This window comes from Typha latifolia, chromosome 1 (assembly GCF_019914945.1).
Source record: "Typha latifolia isolate L0001 chromosome 1, TyphaL0001v2, whole genome shotgun sequence".
Classification (NCBI taxonomy): domain Eukaryota; kingdom Viridiplantae; phylum Streptophyta; class Magnoliopsida; order Poales; family Typhaceae; genus Typha; species Typha latifolia.
Genome location: NC_133086.1, coordinates 179,995 through 204,089, shown reverse-complemented (window position 1 = coordinate 204,089; position 24,095 = coordinate 179,995). Strand labels below are relative to the sequence as shown.

Sequence of the window (24,095 nt, the reverse complement as noted above, 5' to 3'; positions counted from 1 at the left end):
CCGTCTTGAATAAATTTTACCGCTTAGCTAAGTGATCAAAAGACAAGGAGCTCTAAATGTAGATGGAAGATCAACAGGACAAAGGTAATCATGCAGCCATGGGGGGTTGTCAGAAGTCATTCTAGCTTTGGAAGCTTGTATTGCAAGCACCCTACACCATGCCAATCCAGTACACTCAAACCCATGGAATCATATATTCTGACCTTTTCTTCATCTATATAATCCCCACGCATTCCATTTGGGTGATCGTGTTAAAGACAATGACTGCTTCCTTTAAGCAGCTCTGGGTCCTCCTCCTCATCCTCACACTCGCACTTTATTGTATCTCTACCACACCAACACCCCATGTAAACTTTGTCATCCCAAGAGCTTCACTTTTTATTCTGTTAGCCACCAAATTAAGGTTTTGTATCATGCTGTCTATTTTCCCTTGTCTTGCAGGTTCACATTGTCTACTTGGGCCATAACCATGGCCAAGATCCTCTTCTCACCACAAAGTCCCATCTCGGACTTCTTTCCAGTGTCTTCTCTAAGTAAACAACCTCTAGCTTAGGCTAAATGTGTTAATGTTTCTTTCTTTCATACCAACTCTAGCTATTTGAAAGTTTAACTTGCAGAGAGAAGGACGCAAGAAAAGCCCTTCTCTATAGCTACAAGCATGGGTTCTCAGGATTTGCTGCAGTGCTCAATTCAACGCAGGCCACTACCTTGGCCAGTAAGAAGCAAATACTTACTCATGCCAACTCTCTGCCAAAGAATACAAATTTTACATACTGGAATTTAACAGGTATGGAAGGGGTGATATCGGTTTTCAGAAGCAAGATGCTGCAGCTACATACGACTCGGAGTTGGGACTTTATGGGCCTCAAGTTGGATTCTGGGAAAGTGACTCCGATGCAGTTGACGTACGGGGATGATGTAATTGTTGGCATCTTTGACACAGGTGCATTTATTTATTTTTCCTTCGGATCTTAATGCAGTACTCCCTTATACTCTGTTTTGCTAAATTATTAATTTGTTCGCCGAAAGGCATATGGCCGGAATCCGAGAGCTTGAAGGAGGAGCCAAACATGGGACCAATCCCTGCATCATGGCGCGGTGCATGTGTCAAAGGTGAGAAATTCGACCCTAAGACTGCATGCAACCGGAAGCTGATCGGCGCTCGTTATTACATCAATGGCTTTGAAAGCGAGTTCGGGCCATTGAACACCTCCGGCGACGCCGAATTCAGATCGCCTCGAGACCGGCTTGGGCACGGGACACACACGGCCTCCACTGCCGTCGGATCGATTGCGCCGAACGCGAGCTTCTTCGGCTTAGGCCGCGGCGTCGCCCGTGGCGGAGCGCCCCGGGCTAGGCTAGCGGTGTACAAGATATGCTGGTTCAAGGATCTGCAAGGGAGATGCAGCGAAGCCGACATATTGGCGGCGTTCGACGACGCGTTACGCGACGGCGTGCATGTGATATCGGCGTCGTTAGGAGCATCGCCGCCGTTGATGCCGTTCTTATCGACAAGCACGGATATCGGATCGTTCCACGCGATGCAGCTCGGGGTGACGGCGGTGTTCTCGGCGGGGAACGACGGGCCGGAGCCGACTCTAGTGCAGAATGTTTCCCCATGGGGGTTGTGCGTTGCTGCTGGTACTATAGACCGGACTTTTCCGACCCAGATCACACTAGGGAACAATACCTCCTTTACGGTATATATATATATATATATATATATATTTCACTCCTCCTCTACTATTCGAATAGATCTATCTGCATGAACTGGGCTGGCTTATAACACTAACATGGATATGCCGTGCTACATACAGAGATGCATGTGTGCTGTAGTACTTATTGGTCCCTTGTGATCTTTTTCTTTTTGTAAATAAAGAGTAGGCGTGTGCATCTTGTCTTTACATTCTGTTTTATATTAATTAATCTGGGCTTCATGACAAACTAATTAACTAAATGATGAACTGTGGATAGGGGCAAAGCTTCAATGTGAAGGAAATGAAGATGGATTTAATAGACAGCGGGAAATTATTTGATGATGGGTGATCCTCTCTCTCTCTCTCTCTCTCTCTCTCTCTCTCTCTCTTATTTAAAACATAAAATAATAACGATTAATTGACCGAGAATTGGTGCTATACTTATATTATGTGGGCTTGTTAATGATGTTTCTTTTGTTAAGGTCGTGCTCCTTCGACAAATGGAACCGCAACCTTGCATCAGGAAAGATTGTTCTATGTTTCTCCACGGTAGGGCAAGTCTCGAGCACAAATGCAGCCCTGGCAATATTGGTAGCCAATGGATCAGCCATGATCTTTGTCGACACTCTCACCAAGCGAATTGCTCAAGACGATTTCCTTCCGACCGTCCATGTCGATCTCTATCAAGGCACTCAAATCCTCTACTACATTCGATCCAACAAGTAAGCCATCCTTAAATTCCCTAAGCATTATATAATTTCGTCATATTCCCTAGCTAGCTAATACAAAAGGAACATACATATGTAACTTGAAGGGACTCGACTGTACATATATATCCAAGCAGGACAAGTATTGGAAGCTCACCTGCACCTACTGTTGCATACTTCTCTTCCAGAGGACCAAGCTCTGTGTCTCCTAACATCCTCAAGGTATTCAATTAAGGTTAAATACTCCAACTATTCAACTATGTTTACTGTGCCATGCTCAATATTAATACTTTGCACAGCCTGATATTGCTGCTCCTGGAGTTAACGTATTAGCTGCATGGCCACCAAAATCATCACCAAGTTTGCTACCGTTCGACCGGCGATCAGTGAGCTGGAACTTCGATTCAGGGACCTCGATGTCGTGCCCTCACATTTCCGGCGTCGTCGCCCTGATCAAGTCTGCTCATCCAAGCTGGTCCCCTGCGGCCATCAAGTCTGCCATCATGACAACAGGTAACAAAAAAGAATAGGCTAATTCCAATGCGAACTACTCACACTTAGTTCTAATTCCAATGTTTTGGATGTGGTGTAGCTTACACGAGTGACAGAAGCTCTGATATTAGCTTGGCTGGGGGAACTCTAAAACCTGTCGATCCCTTTGATATCGGAGCTGGACACGTAAATCCAATAAAGGCGTTGGATCCAGGACTCGTTTACGACATGGAAGCACGAGACTACATCGTCTTCCTCTGTAGCATAGGCTATTCTGAAACGCAGATAAAGAGAATAGTTATTCCATCTCCGAGCATTAATAATACAAGCTGCCGCGGAAGCTATTCGGATTTGGACCTAAATTATCCGGCAATTGTTGTATCGGATCTTCGTTCTACCATAACAATTAAGAGAACTTTGAGGAATGTGGGCCAAAGAAATGCCGCTTACTATGCGAGCGTGACAAGCCCTCAAGGGGTCTACACTTTTGTGTGGCCAAAATTCCTAATTTTCTCCTTCCATAAGGTAAATATTTCGTATTATGTGACCGTCAAGCCGATCAAACAATCTCAAGATCGATACGATTTTGGAGAAATAGTTTGGTCTGATGGGTATCACCGAGTAAGAACGCCATTAATTGTGAGAGTAAATAATGCGAGGAGCGGATTTAGTGATGCCAGTCACCAAAGTGTTTAGTGTACCTTAATTTGACGAAGAAAGTTTATGCAGTTGTAACCAATTCACGAGATTTGTGATTTGCAAAATGGTTTCAATTTCTTTTCCTTCCGTGGCTCAACAATACGATTATTTTTATATTAGAGAAAAAAAAGAAACTAAAAAAGTATGAACAACTTGGTGTGCTTTCCATTAATATTAATATTAATATTAATATTAATATTAATATTGAAGGCGACACCAAAGTAGCAGAAGTGAGATGCATGAAATTGTATATCTGAACAATTTTTTTATAATAAAAAAAATGAAAACAATCTTCCAGTCCAAACAAAGTAGTTTTGCACGCAACTCTCAAGTGGTGTCCACTCTCCACCACAAACAACATTTTCTTATCAATTTTGGGGAAGTTCTCGTATGTCACTCTCTGACCGCTACATGAATAAAAATCTGCAAAGTTTTTACTTGCCCTTTTTGGTATGAACATTTCATAATTCATACCAGGGCCTCTTTATCCTTTTTATGGGTAATTTATTTATTTTGCGATCAGTAAGTAACTATTGCCTGGGATGAAGGAGTCTTCAATTGAAAGCTTGCTTGTGCCCATTTCATCTAGAAAGACTTTCTAACAAAGCTATTATTAGGTATGGCCCAGCCCATGACAGGAAGTAAAAGGCCCAACAAAAGCTAGGGTTTTAATCTTACTACCCCTTTGCCCAAGAAAGGCACATACGATTAAAATAAAGATAATAATAAATTGACGTTATGATATCCCATGGTGACGGAGTCGGAGCCGTGGAGCTATTTGAATCACCGCTTTTGCTTGTCCCAAACCCTCTTTTCTTTGACCCCCCCTCCTCCAGTGGCGGCGGCTCCCCTTCCCCCCACTCTTCTCCTTCCTTCTCTCACCTTAGGTTAGAGTTAGAGTTTGGGATTCGGATCCCTTCGGTGCCTCCTCCTGTAGATCGCGTCTCTCCTCCAGATCTGATCCATGGCGGCTGTTGCTCCGACCGCTGACCGTATCCTGCCTTCGATCCCCTACCTGGGGGTTAGGGTTTTTGCTGATCCTTCGATTCGTTGCCATGATTGCTGCCTTTGTTTTTGTGATGTTCTCTTTCTTGATATACTGAGTTATCACTCGTTATCCATCTTCGATTGTTGTTTTCGGAGGGCTCTGTTGGGGTTTACGCGTAGATTGGAGCTTCTTCTTCTTCTTCTTTCGTGAGATTTGTTATTGTAGTGGGGTGATTTGGATTTTCCTTTTATGTTGGCGAGCTTTGGCGGGTTTCTTTGTTCTGTTATCTGCTGATTATGTTATTTATTGCTTATCCGAAATTTTTTATTATTTATTTTAATTAGCCCCGAATTCGAGATTTATCTTGTGCCATATGGTGGGAAAAATGTTCTCTTTTATTTCGAATGAGCAAAATTAGTAAAGGGGTCTTGGTTTGTGTGCTGTTTTGGTGCTAAATTTGTTATCTTTTGTTTCTCCCTCCTTGCTTATGAGCTTTCTTTTGAATGGAATTTGACAGAACTTTCCGTTTCCCTTTTGTTTAATATAACTGCGCAGTCAGTCTTACCTGTTATCGAGTGATTTTTTTTTTCTTTCTTTTCCTTTCGTTCGTTCGTATGAACACCCGTTACTGGGCTCGTCATCTTGTTTCTTTCTTCTAATCTTCTTGTCGTTAGTTTACTGTTCCCCTTAATTCAATGAAAAATAGAGGCCACCGATTCATTGAAAAAGCTGTCCTTGGATTCTCAGAGCAAAGCGTACAATGCTGTGGATACTACTAAGAAGGTAGTTTTGTTATCTGACCCTTTTTCTAGCACTCTGTAGCTCATGGATGCATATATTGTTGTTAGTTCGAAGTTTTTCTTTATTGCATTAAAGTTGGATATTCATGATATTCTAAATTTTGATAGGCATCTGCTAATGGCGGAGAAGCGCAAAACATGCCTATCCCTTCAGAGCGGTCATTGACACCCGTGCTTCCAGATTTCATGGATCCAACGATGTGTTACCTGCCCAATGGATATCCATCTACAGCTTACTACTATGGAGGTAAACAACTTCCTTTATGCCCACCTACTGATTAGGGGTACCTAATTTTGAAGCTTATTATTTTTTTCTTTTGACAGTTTGATCTATCTGTTCATGGTTCTCATTTATTATCAATGATATCTCTGACATGAACAGATCTCATATGAGTTCATCATTTATATTGATTCTATCATTATTTTCTTTCCCAAACTTGATAATTTTTTGTTTCATTTTCTGTATCATCTGAACTTGTCCTTTTGTTTGCTGAAATGTAAAAGTTATACTTCCTTGTTTGCAGGTTATGATGGTTCTACAAACGAGTGGGATGATTACTCTAGATATGTAAATCATGATGGAGTGGAGATGGCCCCGGTAAGTTTCAGATGAGAACGGATTATTGACCTTGTGAACTATTCATTCTATAAAGGCGTGTGTTCCTTCAAATTGAAGTGAAAAAAATATATATGCAATTTGGATGTTATATGTGAAATTAGATGGGCATGATCTTTTCTAGTGAAAATGTTGTTCAAAAGTTAGTTTCTTCACTGGGTAAATAAGTATTAAGAAGACACGTCCTGTTGCTTTTCACATATGTAACACACAGTTTCTGCAGATGTATCCCTTTCTATGGAATGAGGTTACTAACTATTTTGGATATTCCTTTTAAATTTTTTGTACATTTCCTTTATGTTATTTGTGTACAACATAATGGTGGCTTAATGAGTTTCTCCACTTGTGTCAGGGAGTCTATGGAGACATATACCACCATGGATATGGGTATGCTCCTTATAGTCCATACCCTTCCCCTGGTTCCCCAGTTCCGACTGTTGGAAGTGATGGTCAACTCTATGGTCCACAGCATTATCAATATCCGACTTCATTCTTTCAGCCGCCACCATCTACAATATCATCACATGTACCAAGCCAGACTCCTACTTCTCAGGGGGAAGTGTCTACTTCTGTTGCTGCTGATCAGTCACCAGTTCCTGTTGAGAAAGCCAAAACAAACACAAATGGGATTGCGAATGGTAATGCAAATGGGAACAGTGCATCAGCACCTCTGAGGCCAAGTCTGCAAAATTCATCAGTGACCCACAATGGATCATTTGGGGGGGTCTTGCCAGGTGGAGTTCATTCTACTGGTTACCAGGACCCAAGATATGGTTTTGATGGAATGCGAACTCCCTTCCCATGGTTTGATGGACCTGTGTACTCTAATGGGCAACAGAGGCCAACTACAACCAACTCAATGTCTTCTGTGGTTTCACATACTTCGAACACTCCTTTAGCAAGGAACCAGAATCAGCATCCACTACCTCATCTCATGGTAAGTCACAGATCAGTGTTGCATACTTGTATTGAGAATTATGTTCTAGTGGATCTCTAAACATGCTACTACGAACTCCATTTGTCTGATAGGTTTTCTTTCTTAGTTGCATTACATACCTGATGTCACTGTTGGAGTACTGTTGTTTATACTATTGATTGGGTGACTGCTTTTTTCAAGGCGACTCTTTTCTTTCAGCATTATAAATTTGTTCCATTGTATCCATTTTGTTTTTAAGGAATTCCTTTGAATGTTCTTATGGGTAGAACTACAGATGTCAGATTTATCATGGTAAGATGTAACATGAGTCTCATATTTAGAATTAATTTTACCCTTTTATTTCAGGGTATGCATACTCAGAGACCAACCCCTGGAATGGCGCCAGCAGCTCCTGGATTTCTAAATAGGACATATCCAAATAACAGGCAGTATGGTCAATATGGAAATTCTTTTAAAACTGGTCTTGGTTTTGGTTCCAATGGCTATGATGCCAGAACAAATGGACGTTGGGGGCTTGTTGTAGATAACAAATTCAAGCCCAGGGGGCGAGGCAATGGATTTTATGGTTTTGCTAATGAGAATCAGGATGGATTTAGTGAGCTGAACAGAGGCCCAAGAGCAGGCCGTTTCAAAAATCAGAAGTCATTTGAACCTACTGTTACTATTGCTGTTAAGGGACAGAGCCTCCCTCCGCTTGTGAACGAGGATACCAGTATTGTTCCGGATAGGGAGCAGTACAACCGAGCAGACTTTCCTGAAAAGTATGTGGATGCGAAGTTCTTTATCATTAAGTCATATAGTGAGGATGATGTTCACAAGAGCATTAAGTACAATGTTTGGGCAAGCACACCTAATGGAAACAAGAAGTTGGATGCTGGATACCAGGAAGCTCAGGCAAAAACTGGCGGATGCCCTGTTTTTCTCTTTTTCTCTGTAAGTATGAGAATTGCTTTGTACTCTTCATATTTTCTCTTCAATGACATTATTGAACCTTTCCTTAAATGCACAGGTAAACACCAGTGGGCAATTTGTTGGTGTTGCTGAAATGGTGGGTCCAGTTGATTTTAACAAGACCGTAGAGTACTGGCAGCAAGACAAGTGGAGTGGTTGTTTCCCTGTTAAGTGGCACTTTGTCAAAGATGTGCCAAACAGCACTCTTAAGCACATCACATTGGAGAACAATGACAACAAGCCAGTAACGAACAGTAGAGATACACAAGAAGTCAGTATCTGCAAGAGGCGTCTTAGTAAATTATCTTGCTAAAAGAGGTATCTTACTGTTTCTTCCTATGACAATGCAGGTAAAGGTTGAGCAAGGGCTCGAGATGCTTAAGATTTTCAAGGATCATATCAGCAAGACTTCTATTCTGGATGATTTTGGCTTCTATGAGAACCGCCAAAAGCTGATGCAAGCAAAAAGAGCAAAGCAACAGCAGCTTCACAAACAGGCATGCTCATGCTCTCTGTTTTCCTTATTTTCAATTTGAAGTGCTTTAGAGTGGGTTATTAGTTCTATTGTTTCTATTATATTTGGTATACATTTGGTGTTCTTATTATCCTGATTTACATGTTTGCAGCTATTTCTATTTTTAAACTTTTGAGTAGGTGATCAGTGATGAGGTATTTACTGTAATCCATGGCCCTCCATTTTACTTTTACCTTTTAATTTGTTAGGTCTGGGATGGAAGGATTCCTGATGCTGTTGCTGGAGAGAAAGAGAAGGATATGGTTAGTGGCAAGTCTAAATTGCAGAAACCTTTGGAATATGTTTCCACCTTGAACAAGGAAGCAGCCCACGGTAGTCTTGGAGAGAAAAAACTAACTGAGAATGGTCTGGCCCCCATTGCTGATGATGCCTTTAAGGCTGCTAAACCTGCAACTGAGAAGCATGCTGTTGCAAATGGTATTGCCAGTGGTTGTTAGGTTTTGACAAATCCTATTTTGCTTAGCTGTAGCCATTGAGGCATTGCTTGAGCTATAAACTTTCAGGAAGACCTTTTCCTTAGCCAGATATAGATCCGAATATGCTTGATCTCAATTTCAAACAAAGGCTGCAAAGTTCATGGCATGATAAGAAACTTCTACATAGCCACTTCATTGTGGTGAGCCAGTTAGCTTTCCTCAGTTCGTATAATCTGAGTTGGTTTACTGTTTCCTATTTCTTAATAGTGTCCCTTAGATTTAGGAGCTCTAGTGTATGGTGAGTGATGGGTGTTCTGCAGAGTTGTCATACTCCCTTTCTTTCAGTTTTTGAGTACTAATTACCTTTGTTCTTTTTTTTTTCTTGTGCTTTTTTGAAGCCTTTAAGTCGCCTGTAAGTCTACCTTTGTAATCTCTTAAAAGTAAGAACCAGAAATTAAAGTAGGGTAGAATAGTTGAAGAAAGCAGTGAGTAAGTTGTCTCTTTCCCTCCATTTTATCTTTACTTGATTTCAGTAGCATGGATATCTTTATCTTATAACTTGATGTAAAATGATCTGCATGGTTAGTGCAGTTTGCTATTATTGTTAAGCTCACACCTCGGTGACATTTGGAGCAAAGAAATAATAAAGTGAGCATCTTGAGAACAGACAATGAAATCAATTTGAAAAGTCCATTTCTTGCATGTTTAGTTGATACCCGGGTGTTAACGGCCTATGATTGATTGGGCAATTTCTCTGAGTAAGTATTAGCCAATTGACCCACTACTTTGCAGATAATTTCCGGAGAGATCAATAATCGTTTGATGTCTGGTCTAGTGGATTTCTGGCAGTAAGAGCTTAGCTTTTAAAGCGTGGTTGTACTAAGATAAGTTTGCACACATACAAGACCAAACTAGCTCACTATAACCCAAACAAAAATGCTGAGTTTATCAGCGCTTTATCTATAACAGTGAATTGGATTTTATTTGGTAAATAAGTTTGAAGGTAATCTATTTCGATAAATTTTTTAAAAATTAAGTCTATTTTGGTCAAAAACTTGTTTTCTTTTGGATTAATATTTTTAGATTACAATACACTCGATATTGGCTTAACGATAATAATACTCCTAATAAGTTAATAAGCTCATTGGTTTAGCCAGCAAAATAAAATAAAATTATAAAATACTTAAATACCCTTAACTAACTTTTAGTTTTTTTAATGCCCCACTATCCTCCTTCAGCAAACCCAATCGTCACGATTTCGACGAGTGCGCCAAGGACGTTGTGACTTCGGTCGACGACGAGCTCGAGCAGCTCTAGAGCGCGGTGGGGTTCGCGGAAGGATTGCGGTGTTGGATCTGCACGAGTCATGTAAGGTCGCCTGCTCCGTGGAAGAGTCGACGCGGCGGCGCGGATGTAGAGGAGGCGCTAGGAATAGAGCGCCACTACCGTGGCACTTGATCTCTGCTCCACCGTGCACCGTCGTCACCTGCTCATGTGTCGTCGTCGTTGTGGATGGTAGTGTCGTCGAGGAGGGAGAGTAGAGCGGCGCTACCATTGTCTTTGTCGTCCTTCGACCCACCGTTGCTGTTGAAATGGATCACTGCCGGTGAATAGAGCGCCGCCCCGTGGCACCCGATCGCTGCTCCACCGCATCGCAGCCTCCCGTTTATCCCCGCTGTCGTCATCTTGCTCATGCGTCGCCGTCGTCGTGGGCGGTAGCATCGTCGGAAAGGAGGGAGAAAGAGAATGGGGAGGGGTCACCGCTACTATTGAACTAGATCACCGCCAATGAATAGAGCGTCACTTCGTGGGACGCAATCGCTGCTCCATCAGGTCGTCGCCTCTTGCTCATGCGCTGCCATCGTTCTCCTATGCCGTTGTCGTCGTAGGCGGCAGCATCGTCGGGAAAAAGAGAGGGAGGGAATGAAAGATTGAGATAGCTGGAAGGGAAGAATGCAGATGAGGGAAGGGGGTATATTCGTCCATTATTATTGGACCAAAATGAAATTAACTTTTTTCCCACCAATGAGGGTATTTAGGTCATTTTGCAGCTGGTGTATTATTTTTTTAAAGTTTAGGAGGAGACATTATAATCTAAAAAAATTTATGAGGTCCTTGCAATTAGAAATGATCATTGGGCGGGCTGGGTTGGGTTCGGGTCGGGTTAGAATAGTCTAGCCCATTATTGCCTGTCGGCCCGTGAGAGATCGGGCTAGCCGGTCAGGCCGGGCCGGCTCAACCCACCAATCATTCGGCCCAACCCACATTTTAGCTATTTTTAGAATTTTTTTTACTATTACCTTTTTTTTAAAAAAAAATATTTATGTTCCTCCATTTTAAAATAATAATAATAGATTAAAAAAATTTAAATGTGTGCTTAAAAAAATGTAAAACAGTACAATATCAAAATTTTAGTTGGTTTTTACTATAGCGGAACGAGTAAATACTGTAGCAGAACGGACGGGCCTAGTTGCGAACTTCCGGGCCGGATCGGGCGGGCAATTGCCGCCCATGGATAGTTCGGGGCTCGGGGCTTGGGCCGGGCCGAGCTTAGCCCGGTCCAAACCGGGCTGGGCCGTTTGATGAGGTCTAAGTGTAGTGCAAAGGGTATCAGTGTAATTAACTATTTTCTTTTTCTTTCGGCTGGTGGTTGTTTATTCTTTTCCGGTGTTATCGTTAATGTCAAGCCCATATTACTTTTGAGTTCTACAGGCATGCGTTCTACATTTGACTTAGATTATCCAACATGAAGCAGCCTGAATTTTCTTTCAATCTTATTCTACAATACTAAGTAGATCATCTCAGGTCTTTCTCGAAGATGGCTAACGAGACTTGACTACTTGAGCATCTTTTCTTACGTGACTGAATGTGTTGAGCAGTGCAAAAGGAAGATTTGACAAAAGATGAGTCTGTTCTGTGAACTGTACGTTAAATTTATATACTAAATTTCATCTCTCAGAAAAAGGTATATACTAAATTTTGGGTCCTGAGGTTCCGACATCGTTTAAAAGAAGTACTCATTTGGATCAGCTTTAAGACATTTCTTTGGTGTTTCATCTCCTAAATGTACAGAGGAAACCAAACTGAGACTCTTGAGAGCAAACAACCAGATTCCTTCTGAATGATCAGCATTTTAAGTCGAAAAATTTATAAACAAAAAATCTCTAGTAGTGCAAGTTCCTAAAACATATAAAGCAAATCATTTCCACCACAGATACATTTATATATTGTCATAAATTACTGAAAACAAAGTAACAAACATATAAGGGCAAAACTTGAAAAAAAGGAAAGAGAAGCAATTATGCAGAAGGAAGTGCAGACGAAAGAGTTTACTACCAAATCATGGGCAAGATGGAGTAGAAGAAGTACTAAGTTTATAACTGGAACAAGCTAAACAGATTTGTTGCATTGTGCTAGCGTAGCACTGTAGCCTACTCAATTGGTATTAGAAGACAAGACTGTCATTCTCATCTCCATGACCTTTTTGTGTGAATTGGAGTGCTTGTAGCTAACAAAAGTGGGGCTCTTTGCTGGCCTATACTCAGGAAGCAGCCTTCCAGACTTGAACCTCACCCCACATGCATTGCATAGAGTCTTAGGCCCCGAAGGCCCTGCCCTCCACTGTGGGGTCCTCTGTGACATGCAATGGGTGCACCTCCTCGGCTGCACCATCTCCCCCTCTTTCTCTTCCACCTTCTCCTCCTCTGCCTCCCTCTCCCTTCCTGCTGATCCTAGTTCTGGTGACTTGGTGTCTGCTTCTTGCTCCTTTTTGGGAAAGATGAGCTCACTGTCTGCCAGCCAATGCGTCTGGTGGAGAAGAGGTGGTGGGTCTGATGGGGTCACGTGAAGGGTCTGACAGTGGGGGTTACTTCTTCTTCTTTTGCCTTTGGGCTTGCTTGGGGATTCAAGGTCTTGGGAGGAGGGTGTCATGTTTTGGGATGGAGGGGGTTGAGAGGTTTTTGCTGCGGTGGTGGTGGTGGTGGTGGTGGAGATAGGGAAGTGTTGAGATGTGTAACTTGTGGTGCTAGAGAGACAATCCTCCACAAAGATGGATAGCCATTCTAGACCCACATCCTCACCTCCTTCCTGCATGCAAAGATAAAAGGGGAATCTTTATACTTCGCAAGACTGCCAAAAGAAGTGAGAGAATGATAAGAAGAGTAGTTGAATAGTAATTATATGTGTAGAAAATTCCAAGTAAAAAAAATATTTATTTATTTATTACAGTTTTTACGGTAAGATGTGAAAGCATTGATTTCAATAGAATGTGGAATCATAGCATGCAAAGGCAGATAAGGACGGACGGACTGCATGGCTCGATCGCTTTGAAGAGAAAAATTTAATACATCATAATTCATTATATTATAGGTTTGCGGAACAAATTAATCCCGGCCGCATTCCATAATAAACTCTCTGTATAAATATATGTGCACAGAAAAGATCAATATGGCTTAAAAAATTTCACCAGAACCCAAAAGAAAACGAATAAAAGGAAAATCACAAGGAAGGCCGGTGAAAGAAGGTGTCCAAGTTTTCTGATGACGAACCGTCGAAGAAGAAAACGGCAAGAAGCAGAAATCCAGAAAATGGAACAAATAATTGAAAGAAAGTGATTGTGGAAAAAAGCCCCAGGAAGAAAACCGACCGCGATATTCCCCGGAAAGAGGTTGTCCAACGTCGACGTGATCGGAGAAGGGCCGGTCTCAGGCTGAGAACCACCGGGGAGATCACCGGTAACGGCCACATTCCGGTGGACGTCCATGCCCTGGTGAGCCATTAATTCCTAATACCAACCAAGCAAAACCCACAGACAAATTAGTGTCTGTGTGTTAGAGAGAGAGAGAGAGAGAGGCTTTTTCTCGTGAGTTCTTTAAGGGGGGTTACGAACTAGAGAGAGAGAGAGAGAAGAAGAAAGGGAGAAGAAAGGGAGAAGCGGAGAGCAATAACTGCCTACTACCTCAATTGCGTTTCTTATTTACGCGTTTTTTTTTGTCGGTAGTCTCTCCCTCCCTCCTTTTATAAACTATAATCGGTAGACTTCAATAGACAAATGTCCGCATTAAAACTTGAAGCCTCACCAAAAAAGTTTTTACGCAGGCAAGGATGGATGTTCATCAAGGCTGACATTGGGTTTGGGTCCAAAATCTGGTTTACAATTTAGTCGCCAAATTGAGTCCCATCCTTTTGTGTCTACACCTTACCAACAACGATTTAATGCTGCATTTACTACTCTCCCTTTGGTTTTGTTTTGTTTTGTTTTTTTATATAAAAAAACTCCCTTCCTCTCCCTCCCCTTAAAACCCTCACAGGTGGGTGAGTGGTGACAACTTTCTTGTCTTAACCCATAATTGAATTCGAATACAGCTGTAGGTGCTCTGCCTCTCACTTTTCTCATTCCTAGCACCGTGTCCTCATCACCTTATTATGGCTTCTAGCCTTCTATCCCGATTATTTTCCAGTTGACTTTTGTTGCCTCGCCATTGGATTTTGGCCCCTCATGTCTCGTGAGCATTTGATATGAAACCACAAGCACCAAAATTAAGTGGGGTATTATATATATTATTAATCATGGAGGGAAGAAACCGATGCCCTTCATGTGGGCTCAATTGGAGGGCGTCCGTGCTTAAACCATTGCCATTCAATGTTGGTTAGGCCCAAATCCAGTCCAGATATATATGAAGTAGCCCAATAGACTTACTTTGGGCCAAGACGTCTCCTGTTTCCATATGACTCTCCCACGGACCAAACCATGAGCCATATGGCCCATATCCCACATTCTCCTTAATCTGGGCCTAATCTGACCTTATCTGTTAGGGTAGTCTAGCAGTAGATTTGTTTCTTACGTTAATTAGATTTGGAAGTTTTTTATCACTTGCATCCTATCAATTTTTTTTAAAAAAATAAAAATTAGCACGATAAGTACATCAAACTACTTATAAAGAATCAGATAAAGTCATCTCTTTCTCCTACCAAAATTGCGATCATGCATCCCACACGTTGTAGCTTTCTGACCATCCATCCACGTGCATCTTTACACTTGTCGGAAAATTCTCTCTCTACTCTATGTACCCTAGTAATAAGTTTCTCCGCCATTTTTTTTTTTTAAATGCCCTTAGTGAATACAAGTAGACAAATAAAAAGACACAAAGAATATAATGACCTAAGTCTCATTTATACTTGCCCTATAATAAATCGCTATAAATAATACAGAGTATCAAGCCTAATGACGCACAAGAAAAATCAAGAGTGAAACGAAGTCCTAAAAAAGTGCTGAAGGCCTCGAGTCAATCTATAGGTTCTATTAAACCAACAGTTTGAGATATAAGGTCATGAAATCTCTGAAAAATATTGGAGCATGACGTCACGGTGTCGGAATTCTAACAATGAGCTCGCCGACTAAGACAAAAAAAATATAGAGACCTAAAACCTAAATCTTGAAGCAAGGCTAAACACTAAGAAAAAGATCAACCCCCGCACCCACACACAAAATACAGAGTCTGGAATTAACCAAGGCAACAGCAACAAGATACAATCATGCAAGGAAGGAAGAGAGGATGAGGCTACCATAGTAGCCACAACCGAAGAACGTCAATCAGCAAGTCAGGGGAGGGACAAAGGGCAACAAGACACTAGTAAGGACAAAGACATTCCACCACCACCACCACCACCAAAACCCTTTACCAACTAAGGGGCAATGAAATGGAGCAAGGAGATGGAGAGGTAAAGGAGGCGACGATGAAGGTAGTAGAGTGGCATAGGGAAACATGGGGCATAGGGAAGCGGCAATGACAAGGAGGCAGTAGTGTATGATGGATGTGAAGGAAGATATCTATAATAGAGCGATGCAAGGAGAATGGCGTTGAGAATCACGCAACACAAGAGGCAGCTACAATAAAGCCATGCGAGGAGATGAGAGCATAGTTATCAAAACTGAATTAGACCGAATGATTGGATCGGTGAACGAACCACAAACTAGCTCGATTTTGTTATCAGGCTGAATAAGTAATGAATTCAGTAAAAACTGACAAAACCGGCAATTGAATCAGTGATTCATGCAACTCGACTATTTTTTAGTGAACAGACGGTGCCAATTATTTTTACAAAATTACCCTATTATCTTTAATATTTAGTAATTCTATTTAATATTCTACTAGTAATTTAGTTGTAAAATTTTTAAAATATTTAGTTTATAATATATATATTTATTTAGAAAATTAGTTTTTCTACACATATACACTTAAAAAAGGCACTTATTTACTTATATGTCCCTCTAAGTTTATATTTACATGTATATTGCTTAAAATACATTGTTTTGTATGTATACATTTTAAAATTCTTATTTTTTTTCACGAATAACTTTTGGAGTAAATGTTGACACAAGTTTTTAAGTATTTCTCTTAGTTAATGATATTTTTTTCCTTTTTCTATTGAATGACTTAATTTGAAAAATAATCACACGGGTATCTATATAAATAACATATATTTTAGGACTTATACATATAATTATACTACTTTGTAGATATTCTTTTTATATAATTACGTGTAACTATAAGTAAATTATTTAAATTTTTTAGAAAACTAATAGCTTAGTGACCCAACCTCTGACTAGGTCAATGCTCGATCCGATTTTGATAGCTATGGGCAAGAGCATAAAGAGACGGTGATTGCAAAGCAACGGTGGGAGGATGGCTAACAGGGGGAGTGATTACGACAGAGCGGCAAAAGAAGACGATAACATAGGGAGGTAGGACAGCACATGGAGGCGGCTGTAGTAGAGCGGTGCAGGGAGATGCGACGTGGTTGAGACTCTCGACATATGGAGAAGAAAGAAAAGAAGAGAAAGGAAAAGATGAAAGCAATAGAAGAGCAAGAAATCTAAAACAGAATTAAGAAGAGAGGCTTCTTGAGGGAGGAAGGGAGGAAAAACGGTCCCTTTCCCTTTCCTAGCTGCTTAGGCTAGGGAGAAGAAAAAGAAGAAAATAAACCTGCAAGCCAGGGAGGGAGATGAGGAAATGAGAGACAACCAGACCTAGTAGATCTAGAGCCCCGTGCTCTCTCTTTTACCTACTGTATACCAGCATAGAATATGGACTATTAATTTCTCCGCGGTGGGAATAAAAATCTTCGAGCGACGTAACGTTGCACTATTTGCCACCAGTAGTAGCAAACTGGCAATCTTAATAAAATTCATTATTTTGTTCATGAAAGTCAGCGAGTACTATGTTTAATTAGATCTTAATAGTATGGGCACAGAAATTAAGGAGAGTCAGTTTAATTAACATTGCATGCCTAAAGATGCCAGGAGGAAAGGCCTAGGATACGCCACAAAGTCACTTACTTAATATGTCGTCCCATTAGTATTAGTATAACAAGGGAATACTAAGTCACTAACACGAAGAAATTAAGTATGCCTACCAAATATTGGCCTACTAATACTAGTTGGGGGACATCAGGACATGAAATTGGTTCAAACTGTCCGCTCTGACAAGTTGTCATAAATATGTTAGATATTATGAATTTATAATTTAAGACTAATGATGTGATATTTCTAGAGATTATTGTAGGCTCATATTTGTTCGCAGTTTTTTTATCTTTAGTTTTCTTTTGATTGAAAAACTTTGGGCACGATCAGTTTTAGGCTGATCTTTGTGTCACATCAAGGTCTACAAATATCGATCCAGTGAAAGGGAATATGACATCCTTATTCATAGTTGCACGATTTAATTCAATATATTTATGAATCGTAGACATCTTTATTATACTCTTTATTGTATAAGAATTTGGTCTCCCAACTACTTGTTAAAAATGTATCTGTCAATATTTTATTAGATATTTTTATAAAATAATCTTAAAATTTGACTAAAATGAATAGACAAAATTGAATTCACATCCTTTCACCTTCATCTTTATAATAATTATTTCAAATGTCAAATTTTAACAAAATACACTTCTAATAAGAGGAGAAGAGAAAATAAATAAAGATATTTTTTATCCTATCCATCGAGGAAAATGATTAAATATATATATATATATATATAAGGCTGTGGGATATTTTTATAGCCCATAACTTTGGCCTCGTGATTGTGATAGAGTTATAAAAAATGTGTGTGAGAGAGAGAGAGAGAGAGGTTTGAATGGCTTTGTATTGAGTAAAATAGTACACCACCACTACCCAACTTAGCTGGCTAATATAAGCACTTCTACAACCTCACCTTAGCATTTCCACAAACAACAACCATACAGCTCGCAACAATACCAATGGCCGCAGCAGTAACAAAGGGCGGGTTGGCCGAGAAGCACGGCTACTTACCTCTCAAAGACCGCGTCGCCATCGTGACCGGCGGCGCCGGTGGCATTGGCTCAGCGATCTCCACCCACCTCGCCTCGCTCGGCGCCAGAGTCGTCATCGGCTACATCGGAGACGCCGCCCCGGCCCAAAAGCTCGTCTCCACCATCAACGCAAAGCACCCTACGACCCCACGCGCCGTCGCGGTGGAGACCGACGTGTCCAAGGCTACCCAAGTCAAGTCCCTCTTCGACGCCGCCGCAGCGGCCTTCGGCCCCGACCTCCACATCCTGGTCACGACCGCCGCCGTCCTCGACTACGGGCACCCGTCGATCGCCGAGACGACCGAGGAGAGCTTCGACCACATGTTCGCGACCAACGCGAAGGGCACGTTTCTCTGCTGCCGTGAGGCGGCAAACCGCCTGGTTCGCGGCGGCGGAGGCCGCATAATAACGTTCTCGTCGAGCGGGGTCGGGTCGCTGCGTCCGGGGTACGGGGCGTACGCGGGGAGCAAGGGAGCGGTGGAGGTGATGACGAAGATACTGGCGAGGGAGCTGCGGGGGACAGGGATAACGGCGAACGGGGTGGCGCCGGGTCCGACGGCGACGCCGATGTTTTACAACGGGAAGTCGGAGGAAGACGTGGAGGGTTGCATCGGGGAGATCCCGCTGGAGAGGTTGGGGATGCCGGAGGACATCGCGCCACTGGTGGGGTTCTTGGCGAGTGATGCCGGTGAGTTGGTTAATGCCCAAATTATCCGGTGTAATGGAGGCAATGTTTGATTTACTGTTATTCCTACCAACCGAGTGGGAGTGGTCAGTGGCCAGTGGTCATTTGTTGTGTATCACGGTATCAGAGTATTAGTATTACTCTACTTTTGTTTGTTTGTTTGAAAACAATTGATCTAGGACTCTTTTGTCTCTTGCAAAATTGTTTTGTCTGTCCCTGACCCTGCGTAACGCAAGGACCTCTACAATTATTTTGATAGCTTTCTTACACCTACCAGGATTTGTTATATTGGGCTACTGGGCCAAGTTCTGGGATAGGCCGTGCCCACTCTCCATTGTATTTTGCAAAATCACGAGAAATATGAAATTATTCAAATTCAGAATACAATATATAGGTATTCCCATTCACCTTTGGTTATTAATTTTTACATGGATATACAAATACATTTAATCGAACGAACAGTATGCTTTCTACCTTTTCTTTTTTAAATTTTCTTCTGTGGGTTTGAAAGTTTCAGGTCACTTTGCTGGTTGTTCCAATTATTAGGTACTCGGGCAGCCTAGATAAGTGTTACGGGCAGCACGGGCACTATAGGAGCCCAAACTCCAAAAGTCTCACCCACCACTTTCCACTTTCCACTTTCCTTAAGAATCGGAATTAGGGGGAACCCCTCCCTCCCCCCCGGCTGCTAACCGAACGAGAAAATTCTCTTCCCATTAATCATCTCCCAAGGAGATCAAGGTCAGTCCTTTTCCCATCATCTGTTCAATCTTCGACCCTAAAATTTTATTTTCGTATTGTTCTTGTCGTTCCATCTCTACACGTGCTTGGAACTTTTATTAATCTGTTTGGTTATTAAAAATTGACATGGTGTACGATTTCGATTTTTCCATTGAGATGGGTTTCTCCAATTACATATGAATTCCTCAAAATAGAGCCCTTCAAGGTGTTATTGCTCAAACGTTATCCAAATTATCATATATAATAGGAAAAGTTCGAAATTTGGACTCAATTCTGCGCTTATATGTTTGCATTTTCAAATAATTCTATTCCAATGTTTGGTTTTTCTACATAAACTTCAACATAGACGAAATAGTGATGCCCTTTTTTTGTTGTGGTCAGGCTTTACCAATCTCGGTTCAGAAAGTAATTCATGTTCATAATTCATTGTGAAAATTTTGGAATTAGATTCAACTTTGAATTGTGTTTATTTGGGAGATGGAAGTAATCTTATTTTTGGTTCAAAATCTATAATTCTAAGAGTGGCCTTGCTTTATATTTGTGATTATTACACGAACAGTCATATTATATTCAACAAATTCGTGTGTATTCTTTTGCAATTTAGCTAGCCAATCTAGAAGGTGCAATTGCTAACTTAATTTCTGCGTAAATCAGAACATCATTTTTCTTCCCATATTGGTATCAAGTTTATATGAATCTTCAGATTATTTACTTATATATTAAGTTATGAAAATGTTAATTCGTTTGGTAGGATTTGCATTGGAAATGGATTGATTCTCATTGATGTGATCTCCAAGAAGAAAGAATTGGTTATAATCATCTAGCCATTTGAAGGATAAGCCAACCTCAGCTATTGTTTTGGTCTGTTGTTGGTGAAAAATGGCTCAGGAAAGCTGGAAGGAAATTGATGAGACTGAATGCCGTACGCCTGAAGCTCCAATCCTTTGTGCTAACAATTGTGGGTTCTTTGGAAGTGCAGTCACCAACAATCTCTGCTCTAAATGCTACAGAGACTTTATCATGAAACAACAGGCTGTAGCCACTTCTGCCTCTCCTCTAGTGGAAGAGATGCCTACTGTTGCATCATCCTCAGTTCCCATTGATCCTACTCTGGAAGACTTTGATAGCAAAGATTTAAACCATATCATCACTGCTAATATCAAGGAGGCTGAAGATTGTAGCAACAAGCAACCAGCTAACCGTTGTTTCCTGTGCCGCAAAAGGGTCGGGCTTACTGGCTTCATATGTCGATGTGGGGGCACATATTGTGGGGTTCATCGTTACTCTGAGGTTCATAACTGCTCTTTTGATTATAGGACTGCTGGTCGTGAGGTTATAGCCAAAGAGAATCCTGTTATAAAGGCAGAAAAGATTGAAAAGATATGATGTTTCTGAAAATGAAATGCTCTAGACTACAAGGTGTACACGCCTTATCCAACTTGTGTGCATTTCATATCTATTCTCACGATTGATCTTTCATTTAGAGGGCATTGTGGTGCCTTTGGGAGTTCATGTATCTCCCTTGTGTGTGAATGGTGATTGTAATTTCTGATTGTGAATAAATTGTGCAGAAATTTCAATGGAAAGTGATGTGGTAACCGATATTCACTCTTTTGCCCAGAAGTTCTCATCTTATGTAAATCTGATGACTGACAGAGTTGTATTATAGCTGTTCTGTCAAAGTTCATGTTCATTCAGTATGTCTGAGAGTATCAAGTGTAAAGCAGCATAGGTTCACAACAGCAGTTACATGATTAAACTTTTTTCGTTAGTATCGTTTGCTGCGACTTCCAAGCCAGTCGTCTTAATTCCTAGAAAGATGTGATCTTTCTCAAGTTGATTAAATGTGATCCTTCTTTATGAGGATACGATACAGTAATTTTATTGTTTCTCAACTCTTGTTAAAACCTATGTACTGTTTTCTAACATCTTGATCGTCCTTATTTCTAGTTGAAGTATTTGATATATAAATGCATTTGAGATTACTATTTTGCTTTTCGGAATACTCTTAAAATCACCGCACTTTGATGCATTGCTGTGGAGTAATCATACGGTCATGAGTAGCAATTGATTTGTTGTCAGAAGGAATTCATTAGATGGATTCTTAGATGTTTAGTTGATAAGTTCTGATGTTAATACAAGAGGGAGGAATTACTTGTAAGATATATTTTAGGCCTAAAAGTATTGCATTAGGTGACCTACCAAAGCAATCATAATGCAACCTAGCTATGCAATCATTATTCCCACGTGTACTAGCAGGGCTACACCAATCCAACAAATAGTTCCAAAGCAACAACAGTTATTTTCGCTGAAGAAAAATAAAATATGTAAAAATTAATTTGTCAGAAGTGGGATTTGAACCCACGCCCTCTCACGAGGACCAGAACTTGAGTCTGGCGCCTTAGACCACTCGGCCATCCTGACTTAGTGATAGTAAGCATGAGATATAATTATAACAAGGTCTTACTAAACTAACTACATATATTTTTTTTTTCTCTAAAAAAAAAAAAAGTTTTTCGATAGATCTACATTTTAAAGTATACTATAACCTGCTGTTTTCGTCAGACCCCTCTCCTCTACAATGTCTCTTATTCTGACAGAATCTTCCCACATGCCCAGTTTGGAGTATAAGTTAGACAGTGTAAGATAGGAGGTAGTATTATTTGGATCCAATCGAATAAGTTGTTCAGCTGCAATCTGAGCGACCTTGACATCACCATGTGTTGCTCTACACCAGCCCAATAAAGCACCCCAAACAGTAACATCAGGTTTAATCGGCATTGACTTCACAAATCCTAAAGCTTCATCCAGTCTCCCTTGGCGTCCAAGCAAATTCACCATGCAGGTGTAATGTGGTAGAGTTGGACTTATACCAAACTTGTCTCCCATAGAGTAGAACCACTGCCATCCTTCATTCACTAGACCACAGTGGCTACATGTTGAGAGAAGGGAGAGGAAAAGTACCCCATTAGGCATCAGTCCAACCTTTAACATGTCATCAAAGGTCGCGATTGCAGTTTCTCCATACCCATTTATTCCGTACCCATTGATCATAGAACCCCAAGAAACAAGATCTCTCTTCTCAAGCCTGTCGAATAAGGCCTCACCTTGCCTATGCTTCCCAATCTTGCAGTAGAAATCAATCAAAGCTGATGTTACAAATGCGTTATGACTATGTGCTAACCTCGTAATACGGGCATGTATGCTTCGTCCTAGATCTTGTGCTTCTATTGAAGAGCAAGCTCTCAGCAAACTAACGAATGTTATCTCATTAGCTTCCATCTTTGCTGACTGCATCTGTTTAAACATCTCAAATGCAAGGGAAGGATGCCCGGACTGGGAATAAACCGAGATCATAGCACTCCATGCAACGTGATCTTTATCATGCATCTGATTGAACAATGCCCTTGCCTCCTCAACTTTCTTAAATTCTGAATACATCCTGAGCAGCGTCGTAGCAATGTAAGAAGATTCAGATACCCCAACTTTTATGGAATAGCAATGCAATTCTAATCCACAGATCAAGTCTTCGACTTCTGAGCATATGTTTATTACACTCCCAAGTGTAACTTTCTCAGGCTCAACATGAGAAGCTCTCATGTGGTAGAACATTGCAATTGCTTCTCTTAGCTTCCCATTCTCTATGCAACCAAAAATCATGGTCTTCCATGAGATAGCATTCTTCTCTTTGATTCCATGATAGATTGTAGTTGCAGCATCCAGCTTACCACACTTTGCATACATATCCAAGATTGAGTTTTGTATCCCTGTTTGGGTATGAAATGCCCTTCTTATTGCAAAGCCATGGATTTGCTTACCATATTGAAGAGCGCCAATATTAGCACAAGCTGGAAGCACACTCAGGAGGCTAACAGCATTTGGGCTAAAACCAGAATGCTGCATCTTACCAAAGGCAACAATAGCCTCTAAATATTGTTCATTCTTACTGCATGCTGAAACCATTGCACTCCACAAAATCAAATCTTTTGTGGACACCTCATGAAACAGACGCCGAGAGCTTTCCAATTCATTTAGAGAAGAATAGAAGCCTATAAGAACAGTGGCAATAGGAACAACCAAATCAATGCCTCTTTTGATTGCAGTTGCATGAATTCCACGCTTCATATCATCCGAGCATGTGCTGCTGATGGCACGAACAATACATGAAATATGTGAACGGAATGCCCAAGAGATATGAGAGTTTTTAAGTATCATATTTCTCTCAATACTTCTATCAAACATCTGGTCGGCAATGCCGAAGTTATATCCTTCAACATGGAAGTCATAATTTCGAGGTAGAACAGAGTAGGAGCGTGGGTTGGGCCAATTCAATACGTCGGTGTTCTTCGCCTGGGTGTTCTTGATAGGACATGGTTGGAATTTGATGGTTGTTCTAAATGACAAAGTGTAAGTAAGGTTGGACGAACGAAGTGGTCGGAGAAGGGTCATTAAGGAACTACGAAGAAGAATCCAAATCTACCCATTTCCCATTTCCCATTTC

The 24,095-nt window shown here is 41.0% G+C and overlaps 6 protein-coding genes and 1 non-coding gene across 9 annotated transcripts; 4 read left to right on the top strand and 3 right to left on the bottom strand.

Moving 5' to 3' along the window:
* The first annotated feature begins 254 nt into the window (after window positions 1-254).
* Window positions 255-3,678, top strand: LOC140782518 (subtilisin-like protease SBT3.18). 3 transcript variants are annotated; one of them, XM_073129141.1, is made up of 10 exons: window positions 255-347; window positions 442-533; window positions 618-715; window positions 788-943; window positions 1,030-1,700; window positions 1,975-2,042; window positions 2,180-2,419; window positions 2,512-2,626; window positions 2,704-2,917; window positions 2,997-3,678. In XM_073129141.1, exons 1-10 carry the CDS (start codon window positions 261-263, stop codon window positions 3,590-3,592), a joined length of 2,337 nt encoding a protein of 778 aa, XP_072985242.1. In that variant the 5' UTR covers window positions 255-260; the 3' UTR covers window positions 3,593-3,678. The 3 variants fall into 3 exon arrangements, with proteins under 3 accessions (XP_072985242.1, XP_072985249.1, XP_072985234.1); XM_073129148.1 differs by having other exon boundaries at window positions 606-715; window positions 2,542-2,626; XM_073129133.1 differs by having other exon boundaries at window positions 606-715.
* A 676-nt stretch (window positions 3,679-4,354) lies between these two features.
* LOC140785357 (YTH domain-containing protein ECT4-like) lies at window positions 4,355-9,320 on the top strand. Its single transcript, XM_073133230.1, has 9 exons — window positions 4,355-4,587; window positions 5,290-5,366; window positions 5,492-5,630; window positions 5,908-5,981; window positions 6,352-6,936; window positions 7,282-7,869; window positions 7,946-8,158; window positions 8,238-8,384; window positions 8,611-9,320. The coding sequence occupies exons 1-9, from the start codon at window positions 4,560-4,562 to the stop codon at window positions 8,857-8,859; spliced, it is 2,100 nt and encodes a 699-aa protein (XP_072989331.1). The 5' UTR covers window positions 4,355-4,559; the 3' UTR covers window positions 8,860-9,320.
* Window positions 9,321-12,040: 2,720 nt separating this feature from the next.
* Window positions 12,041-14,032, bottom strand: LOC140782089 (GATA transcription factor 7-like). Its single transcript, XM_073128466.1, has 2 exons — window positions 13,484-14,032; window positions 12,041-12,924 (listed from the first exon to the last, which is right to left on the bottom strand). The coding sequence occupies exons 1-2, from the start codon at window positions 13,613-13,615 to the stop codon at window positions 12,274-12,276; spliced, it is 783 nt and encodes a 260-aa protein (XP_072984567.1). The 5' UTR covers window positions 13,616-14,032; the 3' UTR covers window positions 12,041-12,273.
* Window positions 14,033-17,900: 3,868 nt separating this feature from the next.
* Window positions 17,901-21,180, top strand: LOC140784225 (NADPH-dependent aldehyde reductase-like protein, chloroplastic). Its single transcript, XM_073131534.1, has 3 exons — window positions 17,901-19,247; window positions 19,371-19,594; window positions 20,346-21,180. Exon 1 carries the CDS (start codon window positions 18,097-18,099, stop codon window positions 18,904-18,906), a length of 810 nt encoding a protein of 269 aa, XP_072987635.1. The 5' UTR covers window positions 17,901-18,096; the 3' UTR covers window positions 18,907-19,247; window positions 19,371-19,594; window positions 20,346-21,180.
* Window positions 20,474-20,980, top strand: LOC140792413 (zinc finger A20 and AN1 domain-containing stress-associated protein 9-like). Its single transcript, XM_073143412.1, has one exon. It carries the CDS (start codon window positions 20,474-20,476, stop codon window positions 20,978-20,980), a length of 507 nt encoding a protein of 168 aa, XP_072999513.1.
* Window positions 21,181-21,934: 754 nt separating the features above from the next.
* On the bottom strand, window positions 21,935-22,018 carry TRNAL-CAA (transfer RNA leucine (anticodon CAA)). The gene has a single exon. It is a non-coding gene; the product is annotated as a tRNA-Leu (tRNA).
* A 108-nt stretch (window positions 22,019-22,126) lies between these two features.
* On the bottom strand, window positions 22,127-24,043 carry LOC140792390 (pentatricopeptide repeat-containing protein At1g11290, chloroplastic-like). The gene has a single exon (XM_073143372.1). The coding sequence runs from the start codon at window positions 24,041-24,043 to the stop codon at window positions 22,127-22,129; it is 1,917 nt and encodes a 638-aa protein (XP_072999473.1).
* Window positions 24,044-24,095: the final 52 nt, after the last annotated feature.